The sequence below is a fragment of the Sebastes fasciatus genome, chromosome 23 (assembly GCF_043250625.1).
Source record: "Sebastes fasciatus isolate fSebFas1 chromosome 23, fSebFas1.pri, whole genome shotgun sequence".
Taxonomy (NCBI): domain Eukaryota; kingdom Metazoa; phylum Chordata; class Actinopteri; order Perciformes; family Sebastidae; genus Sebastes; species Sebastes fasciatus.
The window spans coordinates 15,115,537-15,136,915 of record NC_133817.1 but is presented as its reverse complement, the minus strand read 5'-3'; the positions used below and the strand labels follow the sequence as shown (position 1 = coordinate 15,136,915).

At 41.0% G+C, this 21,379-nt stretch overlaps 1 protein-coding gene across 5 annotated transcripts; it reads left to right on the top strand.

Annotated features, from left to right (window-relative positions):
* The first annotated feature begins 1,223 nt into the window (after positions 1-1,223).
* lrguk (leucine-rich repeats and guanylate kinase domain containing) lies at positions 1,224-19,771 on the top strand. Of its 5 annotated transcripts, none has more exons than XM_074625536.1 (21): positions 1,250-1,531; positions 1,759-1,812; positions 3,179-3,280; positions 3,448-3,529; positions 3,669-3,769; positions 4,050-4,131; positions 4,349-4,473; positions 5,750-5,893; positions 6,392-6,472; positions 7,119-7,205; positions 7,365-7,471; positions 8,054-8,173; positions 10,005-10,101; positions 12,128-12,241; positions 13,369-13,570; positions 14,325-14,444; positions 15,637-15,800; positions 16,085-16,173; positions 16,540-16,602; positions 18,944-19,062; positions 19,412-19,771. In XM_074625536.1, exons 1-21 carry the CDS (start codon positions 1,391-1,393, stop codon positions 19,603-19,605), a joined length of 2,388 nt encoding a protein of 795 aa, XP_074481637.1. In that variant the 5' UTR covers positions 1,250-1,390; the 3' UTR covers positions 19,606-19,771. The 5 variants fall into 5 exon arrangements, with proteins under 5 accessions (XP_074481638.1, XP_074481639.1, XP_074481637.1 ...); XM_074625535.1 differs by having other exon boundaries at positions 8,051-8,173; XM_074625537.1 differs by lacking the exon at positions 1,759-1,812 and having other exon boundaries at positions 1,224-1,531; positions 8,051-8,173.
* The last annotated feature ends 1,608 nt before the right edge of the window (positions 19,772-21,379 follow it).

The window sequence follows — 21,379 nt, the reverse complement described above, 5'->3', positions numbered from 1 at the left end:
TGAGAGGGCACATACACTGAGAGGGCACATCTCTTTGCATGTAAACTATTAATTAAAAATCAATACATTGTTTTTTGAAAATCGATACAGTATCACAAAACATAACATTGCAATATTTGATTTTTTCGATATTTTCTCACACCCACTAGCTCTGACAATGAAATCCATCAATCCATCAATAATGGTTGTAAACATTATTATTATTATTTATTTTTTTTAAACTGAGAAACTTTTGTATTTTTACTACATATAAGTCAAACTCCTAAATTGTATATGTAAAAATGCGTCAAATCGTTGAATTTAGAAAAAGAAAAAAAATGACAGTTTTAAAAAAAACTAAAACGTGATCGTAGTTAGTCTCGTGATAACCGACAATTGGAGCTCTCTGCAGGTTGTGTACATCTTGCACCTGTTAGGGATGTAGGCCTATGTCAAGTAAATGGCGTAAAGTGGGCTCGTAATGTGTTAACTATGGATATGTTAAATTTGCTTATTAGGGAATTTCACAGTCATTAGTACATCTTTAAGAAACTTTCAAAAAAAGTTTTTAGAAATAGCTCTGTGCATCGCCAGGAGGTGTATAGCAATTACATGGAAGTCTGATTCCCATCTCCTTATATCTAGATGGCTTTTAGAAATGAACAGCTGCATTCCACTTGAAAAGATCACATATACCCTGAGAAATGAATACGACACCTTTCTGAAGATTTGGCAACCCTATTTAACCTATATGGACTCCTTACGCACACCTATATCGGATTTGATATAACAAAATGATCAGACTTGATACATCATTAGTCATCTGAATAAGTCAGAACACTGCATCTCGTTATTTATGATTTCTTTATTTGTGTATTTAATTATTTTTTTTCTATATCCTTTCTAATTCAATAGATCGTTAACTAGCCTACTCCTTTTGAATATGGCTCTTTTTCAGTTTGTATGTGGGTGGGATATAGGGGAGGGAATTTGGAGCCATGTTTGTGTGAGTTTGTGTTTTGTATATTTGGTTTACTAAAAAAATTGAAAATAAAATATTCAAAAAAAAACTATGGATATGTTAAATGTTATAATGTATGTTAAAACTCAAAGCTATTTGGAGTTGTAGGTTTTTTTTCCCCTCTTCTCCTTAAATACCTGTGGAGGTGCTTCCAGGGCCACTGTTTTTGGATCAAGCAAACTACATTACCCACAATTCCTTTCACCTCTCAATAAGCGTTGCCCAGCGACGATGCTCACATCGAAGAGTGCTTCATGTGAAAAGCTAACTTTCTAAGATAGCTGGAAACACGGATATTTAGACTTTTTATTCAGCACAAAGTCCTCACTTTGGCTGCTTATTAGTCAGTCTTTTAGTCCCTCGTCGTGGAGTATACATTATGGAGTAATAATGAAGGAAACAACGAGTGAACAGTTGTCCTCACCGTCTCCTAGCAGCTGCCCTCCAGGGTCCCTCGATGACGCTCCTCGACCCCCAGCAGAGGCTCCCCTCCTCGGCTGCAGTGAGCTGGAAGAACACGGAGACATGGAGGTAAGGAATATAGGATAATAACGTTATCTTTTTCTGCAAAAACGTTACTAAACTTAACTACATGTGCTGTGCTTTCATACTTCTTAGAAATAAACTTTTTTTGTTTTTATCATGACAAAAAATGTAAGCTATATAAAGTGTCATTGTACCAAAGTAGAATCAGTGTAACTAAATGTTAATGGAGCAGTATCAATAAAACACCATTATTTGTTCTCTTATTGCAACAGATAAAGCAGGTAACCTTGTACAGGAGGTCTGGGGGAGTAAAAGAACACAGCAAGGTCAAATGGTTGATTATTTGCAATTTGTGATAGAGAGCAATTAGAGTGGTGTGCATCCTTCTTAAAGCATAATCTGTGTGTACAGTATGTGTGACCTGCATGAACATGTGCATGTGTGCTTGTAGGGGCAGGAAGCTGTGAGGTAATGCTTATAGTGGCATATGCATTGTTATTGCAGGGATGCCCATCCCAGCCAACATTTGTATGTGGGGCCCATGCTGGTGGTAAATGGACTGAAAAATGGGCCCTATATGGGATTGTCCGCGGGTTCCATAATGGCCCAATGTCAATTGCCCACATGGATTCCATGCAGGATTACAATGGGTGTTATGTGGGCCCCAACTGGGCAACATACCCAAGACCCATCTTGGTCCCAGCTTTAAAGGGACTATTTGTAACTTTCAGAAATGCTTGTTAACAGCGACACCTGTGGCCGTTAATTCAACGAAAGTCAGCGTCGGGCCTGCGCTTGCTCGCTCTAAATATACATGAACGAGCATCGCTCAAAACAGTGAGGCGACGCACGTCAGCTAAAACCACAATATCACTCTATATTGCACCTGCTTGGCAGTAATGTTAGCTGACCAGACGAAGGTCTCTCCATGAATCACTGCTGATCCTAGTGTTGGCTTTTCCTGCTTCGAGACTGAAGCAGGAAGAGAAACGTTATCGCCTCCCGACCGCGCCCGCAGGAAGACAACGGCACCCGGTCAGAGACGGCATCGTTTCTCGCTTCGGAGCCCCGTCACTTCACAAGACACGGGAAACCTCTGTTGGTCTGGAGGAGCTGCAGCAGTTATTTATGCACAAATGTCCACTAGATATTCTCAGAGCTAAACTAACTCTTCTGCAGTGTAGAGTGAGCGCGCGTTCACGTCTAGAGGTGGAGCGAGAACGCGCGAATGTGCGCGGTGTATGAGTGAAGGCAAGCAGGCAGCGGAGCAGTGACTCCGGCCAAACGCGAGCGCGCATATGCGAGCGCACGTGTGTCCCGACCCGGTACATTTATACGCTTAAAAAGTTACAAACAGTCCCTTTAAGTTCTATGTGGGAACTACATGGGCTGAAATATGGGTTGTAAGTGGGTTTGTCCACAGTTTCCATGTTGGCCCCATGCACTAATTTCCCAGTAGTGACCCAACTATGACCCACACGGGTAGCCCACATGGGGAGCCCATGTGGGACCTACTTAGTTGACCCAAGTGGGCGCCAGATAAGTTGCCCATTTTGAGCCCATACCCACTTGGTACCCAGGTACCCCCAGCGTAACCCATGTGGGGCCCACATAACCATGTTGGCTGGGATAGTTCACTGCTGTCAATTCTTGCTTCACATTTCTAATAAAATACTTTTTTTATGTTTACAGAAGGATGGAGTTTTAACCGCTGAGGTGGTCTCCAGCTGTGTGTCCAACCTTGGACGCCTTGGCACTGGGCTGCAACATTTGTACCACCACCTGTCTCTGCCTGTAAGACACTTAACCTGTACAGACGGTCAAGTGTAAATGACATTAGCCTATATGGCTTTCATTTATCAGATTTATCAAGACGAAGCAATCCGTGAAAAATCTGTTTACATTCACATCATGTCATGTTGTTGTTAGTTTAACCAAGGTTGTATTTTTCTCTGCTTTAGAGTCAAGATCTCCGTGACGTCTCTGTTTTATGCAATAATGTCCATCTTCAAAAGCTGGAACTGCCACACAACAAAATCAAAGGTGATTATTCTCGTATTAATTAAACCTATTACAGACCTGCTATTTATAGAAGCATGTGACTACTTTGAAAGAGATGTAACTAAGACATGATTTGAAAATTTTACTTTTCTGGTGTCTTTATCCTTTGATCAACTGCTAGATTTATCCTGCGTGAGCCACATGCCCTACCTCGTCATCCTGGACGCTTCTCACAATGAAATCTCCAGCTTCTTTGGATTCCAGCCACCCAAGTACCTAAAAGTATGTTAACGCAGGACCTTGAGCTGACAGGATAAGACCACATTTTGATTGGTGGCTTGGGCTTCACTTTCTCGTGCTATTCCCCCATGATAGGCCCGGATTTCCATAGCCCATCTGTAGTCTCTTTGAATATGCTTACAAGGCATTAGCTGCCCTTGAACGACAGTGAACTTTAACGTATTGAAAAATCCTCCCCAGGATTCAGTCGAAAGAATTTCTTCAGTGAGATGTACTGGAGACTTTCATGACTTTTGTTAATAATGTGCTGCTGTTTTTTCAGGAGGTGAATTTCTCCCACAACCGTATGACAAAAATGACGGATTTGTCAGCCTATTCATCTCTTAGTAATTTGGATCTGGGCTGTATCCTTACTGAGAGACATGAACTTGCACCCACACTTCCTCTGTCTTTGACTTTGCCTCTTTCTCTGTCAGTCACACACTCAAATGTTTTTTCCAAAACCCTACAGCTTTTTCCTTTACCTATATATAATGATGTCTATGAAAAAAAACTTAACAAACACATTGTGTTCAACTGCATTTTTCCCTTGTGCATTATTCTTAACATGCCATTACTCAGACAACAGTCTCCGTGAGATCAGTGGTCTTGAGCAATGTTGCAAGCTCACCCATCTCAGCCTGGCACATAACAGGATCTCGAGGATCAGCGGCCTGGACGGTCTGCCTCTCACACACCTCTGTCTGGTGGGTCCTACTCTATTACAGTCAGAAATATGATAAACAGAGAGAACATGAATTTTAAACAGAAACCTCATTTGTCTTTCTTTGCCAGTGCTTGGCAATGCTACCACTTACATGTATGCCTTTGCTTTGCAGGAGGCTGTTTCCCTCCATGTGTTGTCTAGTATCTACACGCACACACTCACACACAATAGGAGTTATTTCGGAGTTGTTCTTTCTTGTTGCGTGCATTTACGTCATGTATGCTTCATTTCACCTATTTATGGCTGCCTCTCTATTCTCTCCCCTCTGTCTTTCTCTTTATGTCTCTGTTTTTGGCTGCATTTTTACATTTAGTAAAACCTTGGCCCCCTGTTCGAGAATCACCATATGGTCCAACAGCAGGCCTTTTCTCTCTCTCTCTCTCTCTCTCTCTCTCTCTCTCTCTCTCTCTCTCTCTCTCTCTCTCTCTCTCTCTTTCTGCTTGTGTTTGTGTTTGTGTGTGTGTGTGTGCACATGCGTGTACTGTCCTTTATCAGTGTTTCCTCATTGTCAGCAGCCATCGGTCTGGCTGTGTCTGCCCCTGTCTGTAGCTTTGCTTTGGGACCAGCTGCTGGTGTTTGAGTGAGCCTGGACCAAGTTCAGCACACACACACACACGCACGCACGCACACACACACGCACACACGCACACACGCACACACACACTCATACCTTGTCCATCCAGCATCCGTCTAATCCCATCACCTGACCCCACTTCCACACATGCTGGCTCCCTAAACAGCACAACCCTGTCAGCCAGCCTGTTTCCCAGCCCATCACAGCACCGACCCCGAGCTTCAAGGGACCAGTGCAGTCACCCACCCCCGCTGACAGCAGCCCTCTGCCAGGCAACATGCTTGGCAAGAGCAGGGCGAGGTGTGGCCAGACAGCTAGATAACAACTTTAGTCAGTGGAATGGAGTGAGAAGCAGGCTGGGGATCCTGACAAGGGAGGAGTGCCCAGGTCCGGTTCTTTAGTCGGTGAGCGTGCTGTGCTTGCACCTCGCCAGCTGTTTGGCTGTCAGTCCTCACCTGTCAGGATTTAGCAGAGAGAGGCAGGCCTGCCACTCAGCTCAGTAGTGAGGGGAAAGAAGGTTCAGGCACCCTGCAGAGCGACCATGGCACGTCCTTAATATTTAGTAGTGGGAATCATTGACTGTGTATGAAGTAGAAACCGTAGCCACTTATGTATGCGTGCAGATTAATGAACATCATGTACTTGCCTCTTTAAATGTGTCCTCTTTCCTATCTGTGTCCAGAAGGGGAACCAGCTGGAGAGGATTGAAGGGTTGGAGAATCTGAAGAGTCTGCAGGTCCTCGACTTGTCTCTGAACCGCATCACCAGTCTAACTGGCCTCCAGAATCTCCACGTACTGGGCTATATCAATCTGGAGAAAAACATGGTATTGGTCTGAGAGAAACTTCAGAAAGAATTGCTTAACAGCACAAATTAGTCAGCCTAAATCTTACATGTGATTTAGCTCATTTATCAAATCAAATTTATTTCTATATCACATTTTAAACATCCATGAGCTGACCAAATTGCTTTACAAACAAGGCAGAATAAAGCAGGTCAAAGTCATTTATGAGATTAAAATTCAGAAACAAGTGTAGATTTGCACCACTGCTGAAAATAGGAATACACTGTACCATCACACATAAAAGTAAAACTAACCCAAGCACAGAGGTTAAACAGTGCAGTGAAATGTTCACAAAATAATGAGCAGACTCCAAAACGAGTACCCTCTAATACAACAACAAAATTCTAGTTTGACAAAATCGTAGTCGTAAACAAGGCTGAGAATGAACTTTCACGCTCAACGAGTTTATAATTTTAATAACTACAAAAAAACTATTACACAGGGTCCCTACGGCATGAATTTGTTTTTTTGTTTTTTCAGATCAGTGAAATCCAGGAGTGCAAACACATTCATGATCTTTTCCTGTTGAGGGACCTCAACCTGCTGGGTAACCCTGTACAGGTAACCAACCCTTCACTGACCACATGGTTCTACTAGGAGAACATTTATTTAAAGGAACATTGTGTAACATTTCGGGGATCTATTAGCAGAGATGGAGTATAATTTTCAGAACTGTGTTTTCATTAGTGTATAATCCCTTGAAACTAAGAATCGTTGTGTTTTCATTAGCACAGAATGAGGCCTTCATATCTACATAGGAAGCGGGTCCTCTTCACGGAGTCCGCCATGTTGCTCCGCCATGTTTCTATAGTAGCCCAGAACGGACAAACCAAACACTGACTCTAGAGAGAGCATTTTTTTCGCATCAGTTACCTGAATGCCACCATAGTTCTCCACACTTGTGAAACTGCGATAACGTGAGCTGCTGAGTGCAAAACCGTGGTACCGCCAGCTGCCGTCTGACTTCCGTTGCTCCTAAAGTAGTGTTATTATGGTAAAGACCACGGTTTTGCACTTGGTGATTCACGTTACTGCAGTCTTGGAAAGGGAGGAGTGAACAGAGTGGTACTCAGTTGGTTGCAATCTGCAACCACACCACTAGATGTTGCCAACTCCTACACACTGTCCCTTTAATGTATGGAGATATATTTAAGTATAGAGTCATCATATGTTTTTGTAATATGTGCCATGTGAATGCAATTGATAGGAGCAACCTGATTACAGACTGGCAGTCGTCTTCCTCCTTCAACATCTGACTGTGCTGGACCAAGAGAAAGTTACTGCTGAAGAAAAGGTGTGAATAAACATAATAATCAATCATTTTGCAATTTAACAGCACAAACACAGTGTCTCAACATACACTTTCTAAAAAGCTAGAATGCCACCAAACTAAAGTGGTATATATTCCATGGATGTGCTTATTTGATACTGTATTACTGACCTTAAATCCCAGGTGTTATCAGTAAACAAGTATGACCCTCCTTTGGATGTGGTGGCAGCCAGGGATCACATGACCCAGCTGGTGTATCAGCTGATGCAGCCCCAGGTGCTCTATGACAGGTTGGTACACATATACAGTATTGTTTAATATCCTAACCTCTGAATGGTGTTCTGCCTTGTTCCTGAATGTAAAGCCCCCCAGTGGATTGAGTTAATTTACTTTAATGAAAGGAAAAAGGATAATACAAAATGTTGACAGAGGTGAATATAAAGGTTTACAATGAAATGTGTTGATTAGTCATAATCATAGATAGCTTATAAAATCAACTATCAAGAAGTCTGTTTTCAAACATGTGCTGCATTTTATCTGCAGTGTTTCTGTTGCTCGTATTATCTACTCCCTAAAAGAAAAAAAAATAGTTCATGCATCAGCACTTTTTTGGAAAACATCCATCATCAGCAAATAAAATGCTGCAGCTACAGTCAATTTACCATTTCTCCTGTGTGCTTCCTAGAAAGAGCACATCCATATTGCCCACAAGGCTCCCGTTTGTATTGACTGTAGGAGTGGCTTTCACGACTGGAGAAGTTGTGCTCTGCCTTCATGGTTTAATGTATTTAACTCCTGCTCATCTCAGAGAGAACGTACCTGTAAAGTGTATCAGAATGTGTGTGTGTGTGTGTGTGTGTGTGTGCAAGCAGTACTATGCCCAGTGCAGACTCTCCATATCCTATGCTGGTTCTGACCGGTCCTCAAGGCTGTGGGAAGAGAGAGCTGGCTCACAGACTGTGTCAGGAGTTGAGCGAATACTTTGCCTACGGGTCAGTCTCAAACTTTCCGTACACATATCACATGTCATAATAGTACTTGCACTGGTATTAAAATGCACATTACATAAGCAATAAATGTTGAAATATTGCCTCTGCTTGAACTGTGTTATTTAAGAAGCCAAACAAGTTACGTAAACGGGGAAAGTAAAGCTTTCAAAATAAATCTGCTGTCAAGATACTGATGGTAATAGCATTAGTGGTGCGACAAGTAAAACTATTATTTGTATCAGTTTTCTCTTTTGTACTTTTTACTTACTGCTTTTGAGGTCAAACAGCTGCTCATGATATTAACCATACAGTTGAGTCTGGTGAATGAGCTGAAAGTTACACAGATCACGGTTTTGATTCTCAGTGGGACTTACTCAGTACAATAAATGTGTTATTAACAATGGAAAAAATTAACCATCTGCTTCTGAATACATTAAAGGATAGGTCAGATATTCTGAAGTATATCTTAATACAATACTCAAGTGATTTATTTACATTAAGAGAGTTGTTGATTGTTGTAGTCATTCCTTCTGTTCACCCCCTTTGTAGCACAACTACTGTAGAACAAATTCACAGTCCTTGTTCCTTGCCAAAATGCGTTCTTAAGTTTCGCCAAAGTTCATATGAGGATTCAGCAGTCTGAGCAGTATGAAACCTCATATTAGCTTTGGCTGAACTTCAGAATACATGTCTGCACAGAACGAGGACTGCAGACTTTGTCTCCCATTTCTTACTGGGTAGTCTCGGCACAAAAGGATCTCTTCATCAATAACCAATAACTCTTCCAACATACATATGGCATTTGAGCGTTTTATTAAAGGACTAGTGTGTAACAATAAAGGGGATCTATTGGCAGAAATAGAATATAATATCATATCAAACACAAGTGTGTTTTCTTTAGTGTATAATCACCTGATAATAAGAATCGTTGTGTTTTTGTTACCTTAGAATGAGCCGTTTATATCTACATAGGGAGCGGGTGCTCTTTACAGAGTCCGCGATGTTGCATCGCCATGTTTCAACAGTAGCCCAGAAAGGACAAACCAAACACTGTTAACTTTTTCTGCTTGGGCCAGAGTCGATAACGTTACTCGCTCCCGTCGCCGCCGCCGCTCTCTCTCTCTTGCTTCACCAGTCACTTCCCTCATACACACACACACAACGCACTGGCTCTGCTTCAAATGACCTATGCTACTGTTACAACAACTGGCTCTATGCATTTTCGCGTCGGCTACCGTAGCTCTCCAACATGCTTGGCACACGAGAGAGGCTTCAGTTGGTTGCAATCTCCTCACCTCACCGCTAGATACCGCCAGATCCTACACACTGGACCTTTAAAATAGACTTGAATAATCTGAATCCACCCTTTAAATGTCGGGGCTAAACAATGCAGCATTATGCAAGTCAAACTAGGGCTAGGTGATATGGAAAAAATCAAAAGTTATGATATTATCGACCAAATACTTTAATATTAATATTGCAGCAATATTGTAGGATTGACCATCGGTGCTTTTACAATGAGATGTTTGATAAATAATCATCAGTAATGTGGATATAATGACTAAGTGGGTAAAGGCAATTAATAGAAAAGCTAGAACAGTCTGCTAAGTTCAGAAAATGTTATCAATTTACTGTAATATAGCCTTTAAAACCAGGAAGACAACACTTATGCCATATTACAAAATTATGATATCAGAAATCGGTTCTCTTAAGTGGTTACAGATCTGAGTTTTTCCACAGGCTTGGACCTCATAAATTATATGGCTGGATATGTTATATGAAATCCCCAGACTGAGTGTTTCTCTACTGTATGTATGTGTGTGTGTTTCCACAGAACCTGCCACACCACTAGGGGGCCCTACTACGGAGAGGAGAATGGATTTGATTACCATTTTGTCAGCGAGGAAGATTTTCAGAACATGATTCACATGGTGCGTTCGCTTGTCATTAAGCTTTTTTTTTGTACATCACACACCCTAGGAGTGGCTACATGAGAATAAAATACATGTTTCAAGGTTTAGTTTTAGTTCTGAACTCATAATAAGCTTGTGCATAAATCATGCAAACAGATTAGTACTCACCAAAAGATAATTAAATGTATGCTGGGGTTTGAAAAGCTTTTTTTGGTGCTTGATTCGCATAACTCCCTCAGCAAGTTCCAAATTGAATTCACTCGCTGGACATAATGAGTTGAGTAGTTTAGAAAATTAGTTTTACTTCGATGATTGATTTTATTTTAACTTGCTGATATTCCAATTACCAAAGATAAATTTTTTTTAATTGAGCTCTTTTGATAAGGTGCAATAGTTATATTAATTACATTTTTCTTCAGGATGAGTTATCACAGCATCTCCTACAACATTTTCCATGCAAGTGATGATTGTTGGTCCGAGACAAGGACACAGAGAGCTAATGGGTTTCTATATCATCAATAAGCTGATTTCTTTAACACAATCAGTTTGTATTTGTGTTAATCGACAGCAACTTCATCAGAGAGGTCTGATGTCTGGGTCACATTTGTTTTCCATCATGTCCCTCTTGTCAAGCTGCCTGTTATGTAAGAGTGGCGGGGGGATGATTGATAGAGGTCTGGGTCACGGAATGATTTACACAGCGATGCCTTTCATGCTGGAATTGATTCCTTTTGTGTACTCCAACAGAAGTGGATCAGGTTAACTTTACAGTCTGTCCCTCCCTCGAGTTGATTTGTCCATTCTTCTCCCTCCATTCTTCTGTTGCCAGCTACTTGGTTTATTGCTGTCCTGTCCTCGCTTTCTTACTCTTCATGCGCTCACCTCTCATGTGTCAGCTGACCTCTTTCACTCCTTTTTTCCCTCAGATTTTCAGTAACTATGCAATCATAACCTCTTGAACCCACTTCTTGTGGCTGTTCAAAATTAACCCCAATCAGCAGTCCTTGGTACTTATTATACTCCTCACTGTGATGTCAACACAACGGACACCTGCTGTGCAATTTTGTCTGAATAGCATCCGACTCTGGTGATAGGGAATCACAAGAATCATGTTTATAATTAAGTGTTTGAATGCTTTTCAATGACCTATTTAAGAAGGTCGAGGGACACAAAAACGTTCCCGTTTGACTTATTATCTTCAGGAGACACAGTGTATCTTTTATAAATTATCAGTAAACAGTCAATTAAAATGTAGTGAGTGACAGTTAATGAGTTTTCTCTATTATTATTATCATATAAAACTGTCTGTCATATTGTATGCAGTCCTGTTGAGACATTTTTTTATGGGGGAAAAACTTCACAAATAAAGCCAAGTTAGATAACCAGTCTGTTATCAGCATACAGCTCACTGCGACTGGCTCCACATGCGGCCATGTAATTGACAGGCCAGTTGCAACAGTTACAAAGTCTGTGCTCTCTAATTGCTATGATTTTATATATAACAAACCACAGTAATACAGTCAAAATAGGGTTCAGTAAAAACAATACAAAACAAAACAACACTTTTAAAACAATACTCCAAATATGTAATTTGCACTAACAGCTACTAAATTATAGTAATATAATTCATACAAGATAACTTTTTCTCTGGAATTATAGTTATATGTCTGAATTCACTTCTGCTACCATAAATCAAAGAACAAAAATGACTTCTTTTAGTGTTGTAAATTATGCTGTTCAAATAAAACTGCTCCAAAAGCAGACAGACAAAAGGTCAGGGGTCATGTGTGAGAAGTAACAAAGAGAGAGATTTTTTCCCCCTGACCACCAGGTCAGAAGTTCAGTTCGCCGGTGGGCAAATGACTTTAGGTTGTTAATCTTAACAGAGCATGCTGGGGTTATGTTTGTATGTCAAATATTATGTCCACTTTCGGAGATAATGTAGCTCATAACTGTGGTGACCATGATGAATAGCGGGGCAATAAAGTGGTGCACTAAAATGCTCTCTCATTCTTTCCCCTCATAACTGGATTTTGCCTTGTAGGGTAAGTTTATCCAGACCATGCAGTACGGGGGTCACAGCTACGGCCTGACCAGAGATGCCATCGAGGAAGTAGCCAGAGAAGGACTCGCCTGCTGTGTACATATGGAGCTAGAGGTGCGTATGGAAACCTCTTGACTGACAGTACATCAAGCAGACTAATACCATATGTGGACAATAAAGCTAGTAGATTGACAGGCAGTAGAGACTGAGGATCTACCAGCAATATAGGATCCTTAAAAGGTCTTACGGTTATGCAGTTATTACTTTTACAATAAATGTGACAATATGTTCAAATATAATTCAGAGTTGCAACTAGAAGAGTGCAGATATCCACCAGGTGTGTCTTCCTCTCCCCTCCCAAACAAAGAAGGGTTGAATGGCCGCGAAGATAACAAAAACAGGAATTTATTCATCTCATATCATGCCTAACTTTAGTGGATCATAACATATCGGGTATGGAATTAATCTGCAGATGCTTTGCTTCAAAATGAGACCAAACTTTTCTATGGATGTCCATTTTTGAGCCTTGACAAAAGCCAAAATGTGGCCTACAACAGACTAGAGTAAGGCTTGCTTTAAGCCTAGCCGATTGCCGGAAATGCCTTTTGCTACTGAAGTCGTTGTTGATTACTTGCGGCCCCTACCGGCCAGTTAAAGGTAGGGCCGGTAATGTTGAGAAACTAGCAAGAGTACATTAGATTTTTTAAAAATATCCAACGAAAAACCAAGCCCAGTATTGCCAACTTTTTTCCAATGAAAGTAGCTAGTAGCACTAGCTCCAAAAGTCCCTAAATATAGCGAGAAAGTCAGAAACACTCACACTTATTGCAGTCCTGCGACAGCCACAGATACCTTTATTTGATTTATTGATTGTTGTCAGGATGTAATGAGAATTTCAACAAATATAACAAAAAATATATTCAGACAGCACTACCGACTCTACCTTTAAGAGGAGTGAGGAGTCAGCAGTCAATGATGATATAAAACAGGCAATAAAATATTTTTTTCAAAAAATGTGAATCACCGCAACCACAATTAAGTCCTTGAGCATATGGTCATAAATGAGCACTAAAAATATTAGACTGATGGGTCCAGTAGTATGCAAGATTATCTGAGGACAGACACATACACGCTCGACCGAACGCATGATCTCCCTTCAGGCTTACACCTGGCGGAGGAAACAAACAGAATATCAAATCCTCATTGTAACAGAACTGCAAACTGTTTGTTTATCCTCGCAGGGTCTGCTCAGTCTGAAGAACAGCTACTTTGAGCCTCGATACATCCTGCTCATCCCCACCCAGCTTGAGAAGTATATGGGCCACCTGAAAAGCCGCGATCACTATACCCCAGCACAGATTGACATGGCGATTTCACGTATAGAGCTCTACGCCGATACCAACAGACAGCGACTGGGATTCTTCGATAACGTTATCCCCTGTGGTATGGCAAGAAGCACATTTTCATTCATGTATTTGTTCTTACTCTAGCATGGAATGTATTCATTCATGTTGTTTGATGCTGTACTTGTTGATTTAAGTGTGTAGTACAGAGGATAATAATGGTAATTTTATTTCCTCTAGTGGCTAATCAGATCCATTTTACTATTTTGTTAATGAAAGTTTAATTGTAGTACAGAGTGTAATTATACATATTCACAATTAATTTTCAACAAGCTAAGGTAACACTTAATTGATTCCCGTGGGAGAAATATTCTTTCTGCTTAGTCAACCTTTCATATGATGTTAGTAAGAAAGAAATTTGGAAGTCTTCGCTGTGGTTTGTGTGCTCACCGGCAGTTTGTCATTGTAGTGCCTCACAGAAGTAAAAGAAAATGCCCTGCCTTACCCTGGCTTAGAGCAGTCCAAGTGTCATTGGTATAGCCTTGGATAAATTAACACACTTCACTAAAATCCATGCACTACACTTTCAATCCAATTACCACATGTATTAGGGGCACGTAGCCGCAGAATAGCTGTGTTTATCATTCCCTCATGAAAGCACTCAGACATGTTAGCTGTTTTCTTAATGAGATGAACATACAGGGAGCGCGGGAACCTCATCACTTTTATGCACTGCTAGCCAGCGCCTCATTACACTAAGGTCATCATCCCCATATCTTTGATTCATTACTGTTTGATGGGAGATGCATTGGCTTTGTTCGCGACCAGATTTTTTTGTGTGTGTGTGTGAGAAGATGACTGGGAAGAAGCCTATCAGACACTGAGGCAGGTAGTGAAGGAGTACCTGTTGCTAGAGGAGCAGGAAGAAGAAGGAGAAAACAATAACAGAGGATCCCCTGACAACACCTCCACTGGTGTGTATTTGTTTGTTTGTTCAGATCATCATTAGTAGACTCAAAGCAACACGGCGCTAATTTGTTTTTTCAAGACACTGGGTGCAGAGTGCAGTCAACTGTGCACACTTTTTAATTTTTTTATATTTAAAGGGGCAATCCACCTTTTTTTTTTTTTAATGTCAATTTACTAGTGACAGGAAGCATTACTCAGCCTGTGAAAATAGCTGTGTAATACCTTCCTTTGCTGTGGAGAAGCTTTGTTAAATCTGAAAAAGATACTCAAAATGCATCACATGAGTATCTCAGCTTGGGCATTTAACCAGACAGGAAGGGTCTGATGAAAATATGCTATTAGTTGCATTATGGGATGTCTAAAATTTAGTGTTTTTGGAACTATAGCAGGAGGATTGACCCGCGGGTTCAGGTGAGCTTACTAGAAAATATCGCAGGGTTCAGGTGGGCGGGTCAGAAAGTGACAAAGCAGCATTCCAAGTAAGTTATTGATAACTTACTGAAACATTGCGTGCAATAGTCCACGTCCTCTTTTCCTCTCTCTGTCTCTCTCTCAAACACACTAACACACCGGTCAGTCATTTTAACGCACTCTGTGCCACCACCACGTAATGCGCTGTCAAGAGGTCGTGGTCAACTCACGTATTTCTGTGAGATCACGTTGCACACACACCGCGAGCGCTCGAGTCCGCTTGTCTCTGTCCTTGTCTCAGAGCTCAGTCCAGACATTTATTGTGCAACTATAATGCATAAAGTTTCGGTTTGCGGGTCGGGTCAAGTTCGGGTGTTTGATAAACGCATACTTTTGCAGGTCGGGCAGTGCGGATTAGCTCTCATAATGGGTCAGGTCGGTGCAGTTAATAAAAAACCCTGACTACTAGGAACTAAAAGTCAGTATAGCTTGGCCTACGCTGCATCAATTTTGACTGTTCTTTTTTAATCTGTCCCTCAACTTTATGGAAGTGCAATACTGTATCGCTGGAGGGCCCCTTTAATGTGGTCATAAGTTGGATTTGGGTGTGTCTAAATAGAAAAATCTGTAAACCTGTTTTCATGCTCTACATATTGTATTCTCTGTTTATGTACAGTACATGCATGCATACACAGTATATGCATCTTGTGCCTGTATGTTATGTATGCTGTACTCATGCAGTATTACACAGTATTGATATACAGTATCTGTCTCTTTTTCTCTCAGGTCACGAGCCAGAAGAGGAGAAGCTTCCGTCACCACCCCTGTCGAGGTCAGGATCAGGCCCACTCGCGTCACACTCTGCCACAGCTCTTGACCCGTCAGATCTGTCTTACAGAAACTATTTAACCAAGATCCAGGCGGAGCTCGGCCCTCAGAAGAGCCCCGCCGTGAGTTACAATATGTCTGATGAAAAATGTATTGGTAATGAAGACTGTAAGTGAATGTTAAATAGACATCTAGACTGCAACAAATTTATGGGGAAAATCTTCTAACAGGATGCTGGCTCTCTTTCTCTTTCTCGCTGCCATACATCATCACTCCCCCTTTTCCTCCCGTCTCCTCTCCGCTTTAATCACCCTCCACATCAACTCATGTTTCTCACCTGCAATTCCTCTCTGTCTCTCCTTCCTCTCACCTTCCTACTTCTTTCCTCCCTCTCCCTCCTCTGCAGGAGCTGGCTTCCATCAGGAGGCGTGAGCAGCTGGTGAGAGAGGCTATAGTGGGGAAGAGTCCAGGGGTCTACAGCCAGCTTTTCAAAAGGTCCGTTATAAGTAGCGCTCACTCCACTAACTGCTCTCCAATGCTTAATTCCAAGTGGGCACTCACAGCCCGGCCAAATTGGTTTAATTTGCACACTTGTCCTAACTGCGTTTTGATGGCTTGTTTTGGGTTATTGTTTGACCTTGAAGGTGAAGTGGCAGGTGGCCACATTATTTGAATCTGAGTGTTTGTTAATATGATGGGCTTGTGTAGTGGCACTCTCTTCTCAGGTGTCCTAAAATATCCCCGTCATCACCAGTTATGACTACGCCAAATCTGAGTGAAACGATCTGAATGTGAAATTGCTTTTCCATACGCTCGTGAAGAATGATTATTGAATTTAGCGCTATTTTTCATTTACCACAGCTCTGTTCAGACAGCACCATCATCACTGCTGAATCCTGATACCCAGTTAAGTGAGGAGATCAGGTAAGAACACATACACACAAATGCACGGTGCATATACACTTATAAGTGCTCACACGCTACCAAAAGTCACAAGTAAGGCCAGATGTTACTGTACGAGAATAACAGATGTATATACATACTTAAAAGCTGTATAAGATTTCACTCTTTATGGTTTCTTAATTCATAATAATAGTATTTTGATTTAAAATGAGGTGAGAGAACCCAGAGGAACTCTTGTGGTTTCATAAAAACAATCTGAAGCTGAAGATTTAGGAGCAGGAAACTGCTTTTGTAGTAGTATTCTTTGCTCTTTACTAGGCCTGTTTTTACAACATATGTTCACTTTTATAGAGCTCATTCTGCTAGTACAAGCCATGTGGGGACAAAACATGCACAGACACACACTTTCTTCTTTCTTGTATACACACAAATACACTCGCTCATAAATTCAGATTTTATAGCTTTTGCTGCTTTTTGACTCCCCTGTGTGTACGCTTACACTCAATAAACAAGCCTACTGCACAATTATAGATTTAATCAGACGTTGACAAAGTATGTGTGGTTATGTGTGTGTGCTGTGCACGCAACAGCACACATAGCTTTTTTCTCACCTGTGCAAATTAGCATCAATGTATTTTATTGCTTTCAAAGAAGACATTTAAGATACATACAGAGATAACTGTACGTGTTCAGTCAAAACTAATTTGTTCCCTTCGGGTTCATGTTCTCAAGTTTCTCCAAACTTGTTGAAAATCTACAAGTTGTGTCACAGCGGTCTGAGCGATACATGCCCCCAGTATGCACTGTTAGCATTACTCAGCCCTTCAGTATTTCTATAGACGATTCCAGACATCTGTCTACTTGTTGGCAATGCTCTTAATAGGGATGTGTCTTTACTTGTGTGTGCCTGTCTCACATATAGTTACAGAGGATCCTTTTGTATTCCTCTGATAGATTTGTATGCGTATAGTCTTGTGTGTGTTTGTGTTTATGTGTGCTTGCGTGTGTTTGCGTGTGCATGGATCTGGCATCATAGACTAGTCTATATGAGTACATTTAATGTAAAAAATCCACTCATGTAGTTTATTGAGTACCAATAAAATGGGTCATGAATTTAGAATTTTCGAATAGTTATAATAGTTTGTAATAATAGTTAATATATAATTTAGTATATGCGACTATCGTCTTGTCTTAAAAAATATATTTCCCTTGTTTTTACCATCGCAGGCGCCGCATGGTAGTAACGTTTCTACCAGGCGCCGGTAAAACGTGTGTGTGGCAGTTCGGCTCTTTTATGGTGGTGCAGGTGTGTGTGGTTTTGCGTGTAGCGCAGCGCCCCCCTCGTCGTTTCAGCTGGGAGATGTGTTTGAGCGATGGAGAGTCGTAAAACACACTTCACTCAAACTCAACAGAAACAAAATAAAACACACCAAAGCCGTCTTGGTTAGTCTCTCCACTTTTCCAACAATTTAGTTGAAATAAACCGTTAATTCATCGAGTTAAATGTGAAAATGCATTACCAATATTCATCCCCAAATGAATGTCTCATTGTGGATATTGTGGCATGCGGTCAATAATACTGGCAATATCTCCAGTTCTGGTGATCCCCTCTTGATGCTCTCAGCATGATGGCTAAACTTCATAAACAGGAACGCAATCCAGGCACTCAAAAACCTTAGAACAAGTAACAACGAGGAAGGAAATATTGAAAAGCCTTTATTATAGTTGCTAAATTAATAAAAAAGCCAACATGTTTTGACCACTGTAGGTCTTTATCAGGGCATTTAACAAAACGGCTGTGGCCTCAACTATATAGTATCAGCAACCAATGGGAGGCAGTCACATGACCCGGATAATAACATAAAACAAATTGAAAACACTGTGAACGACAAAATAACATAAAAAAGTTATTTATATACATCATAAATGGAAGATAGGCACCCATAAAAAACAGGGAGGCTATACAGAGAAACAAAATAATATATTGAAGAAAACATGTGAAGCCTATATCCTCATTGAGACCAGGATACTAAAAGCATCCTGTTGGTGGATCGAAAAAGCTTCCCTCTGGTTAAGTTTCTGTATCCTTTTCCCTCCCCCTGACCAAAGGTTTAATGTGTTCAATGCCCTCTATGCTAAATGTTCCTTTAGCAGAAGCTCCTTGCTCTCTATTTTTTTTGTTTTTCTTATTTTTGTCTCTGGTCCCTTTAACAACCTAATTTGTGTTTCACTGCACACATCACACCTCTCGCCACATGAACTTCTTCCTCCCTTTTCTCTCCTTGTCTGTCTCTTCTTCCCCTCACCATCTGTGGTTTGTCTTTTCCCTCCATCCCTTCCTTTTCCCTCCTTTCACAAGCAGCTCGGACGAGTCCCGTGCCAGTTCAGCTCTGACTGTGCCCGGTTCAGCCGGGGGCTTGTCTGGTTCAGTGCAGCCGCTAGATTTGTCCGTCCTGGGACACACCTTGGAAACACTCAAAGGTTATTATTGTTTGTTTTTGCTTTTTTTCATCATTTCTGTGTTGTTATAAATAGATAGCAAAGAGAGGAGAGATTTATGAGTGGTTAGAGGCCAGGGAAAAAGACAGTTTAGCAAGTAATTTATTGTACACTTCTGCTTTTAAGTTTTAACACTTTTTCAAACTATGTAAATTATATTTTTCACGTCATTAATTTTATAGTTTAGAAACAGTCTTTACTGTCTGTAAATCACCAACAGTACATCTGATTGTAAGATAAGTAAGCTGTCTTAAGTTCTATGTGTTGATGTGTTTCCATATCTGTGCTTGCATCAAGTAAAATGTTCCCATTTCATTCCTCATGGCATCAGGACAAACTCCTGAAGCCCCCCGTCCAGGCACGGATCCACCAGCCGTGGCCGTGTCTCCCTCCTCTAATAGACGTCCTGGATCTGACGTCAAGCCCATCCTGCCACCGATCCCCACCGGGCGCAAGACCCCTGCATCACCCAGCCCGGCTCCTTCACCCAGACTAGAGGGAGGACATGTAGACAGGGAGGGGTAGCTTGTAAGGTTTTAGGGTATCTGAAATCTAACAAAGTTGTAAATATTCAAAGTTACTGCTTACATGTTATTAACATTAGATTAAATGAGATGAAGAAAATCAATCTGTGAATGTATAAAAGTACATAACTTAAAATAAAAGCTTGGTCTGTTAAAGTGGCAGTAGGTAGAATATTTTTGGCATCATTGGGCAAAAATTCCATAATAACCTTTCAGCATATTGTAATTCAAGTGTTCTGAGAGATAACTAGATTTCTGCACCTCCTCTTGGCTCTGTTTTCAGGCTTTAAGAAATCTAGCCCGTGACGGGAGGCTTTGGCCAATCACAGGTCATTTCAGAGAGAGAGCGTTCCTATTGGCTGTTCATTCAACGGAGGTAGCTGTCAATCCCTTCCGAACTCCGATCAAACGGTCAAACTAGGCAGCGCTGATCAAATATGAATCCATATTCTCTTACTTTAATGCCTATTTCTCGCCTAAAATGTCTTCAGAAACATTTGATCAGCGCTGCCTAGTTTGACCGTTAGATCGGAGTTCGCGAGTGATTGACAGCTGCTCAGAGACGGCAGGCTCCAGCTCAGCTCTGATTGGTTGTTTTCCTCCGGTCTGTGAAATCTTGCAGATGCCATTAGGAGCACTGGAGGACACAGAGGCACATGATTTTGTTCACATTACCTGTCTCATGCACTACTGTCAGGATATAGTGACCGTTTTATAAAAATAACTTGTTTTATAAATCATATTGCTCCATTTCTACCCACTGCAGCTATAAGTTAAAAGAACATCAAAAGTCTGTACCTGCAAAAGATAAAAAATCAACCGCAAAACCACATGTTTGTTGCTATAACAAGCTACACAGAGTGTGATGTGTTACACCCAAGTCAAACACTTCGACTTTACTGTCAGCACTTGTCTTTTCCTTTGAACTGTTACTCGTGCCACAGCACGTCTGGATCTTTTGCACTTGCTATATACTTTATGAATGATACGTGATGGTGTTAATGACCATCTATATATAAAGGGACTACAGTATAATTATAGGCAAGGTTGTGCTTTTCCTCTTTGTAGAATTACTGGCCTAAAGGTATGTAGTGTTGACAGATAGTATGATTTAAGCTCACACATAGGTTGATGAGTGTGTCTTTCAGTTATGATAAATATAGTAATTTTCATATTAGTATGTTCAAATTCTTGACTAAAGGAGGTATCTCTTTGTCTTGGAAAAGTTCATGTCTACAAAGTATGTGGTGCACGTCATGTTTTATGAACGTAGCATTAATTTTCCTGACAGTGAAGTGGCATTATATTTCCTCCTGCTCGGTAATCTCATCAAATAGGATTCGCCATTGACATCTAGATACTGATCTTTTATATGCAGCATGGCGCTCTTGTCACTGGATGATAAATACATCATTAATCTTTATCTCTTCTGATGGGATTATTTATTCATCTGGAAATGCATTCATATGGAAGTTGTTGACAGGTATTAAACAGTGAGCCATCACAAACAACTTAGTGTGTTTTTGTCAGTTTGTGTGTGTGTGTGTGTGTGTTGCACGCAGCCGTGCATTCGCGTGCACCCGTGTGTTTGTGAATCTCGCACGCCGTTCATTTTTTGTAAATTGAAATTGTCATCTGTCACAGATGTGTGCATTGCTTATTTAAGTGGTGCCTCAGCCGGCGTGCATGTGAACGTGCGCGTACAGTGTGCATGTGTATGTATGAGATTCTGCACACACCTGGCCATCGATCACTGTCTATCTTCCTCTCGGGCA

Excerpts from the sequence above, each read along its gene's own strand:
- lrguk (XM_074625535.1), top strand. The coding sequence starts at position 1,391 with ATGAAGGAAACAACGAGTGAACAGTTGTCCTCACCGTCTCCTAGCAGC. Across the intron at positions 13,571-14,324 it reads CGATAACGTTATCCCCTGTG|ATGACTGGGAAGAAGCCTAT; the intron begins GTATGGCAAGAA and ends GTGTGTGAGAAG. Across the intron at positions 15,801-16,084 it reads GCCCTCAGAAGAGCCCCGCC|GAGCTGGCTTCCATCAGGAG; the intron begins GTGAGTTACAAT and ends CCTCCTCTGCAG.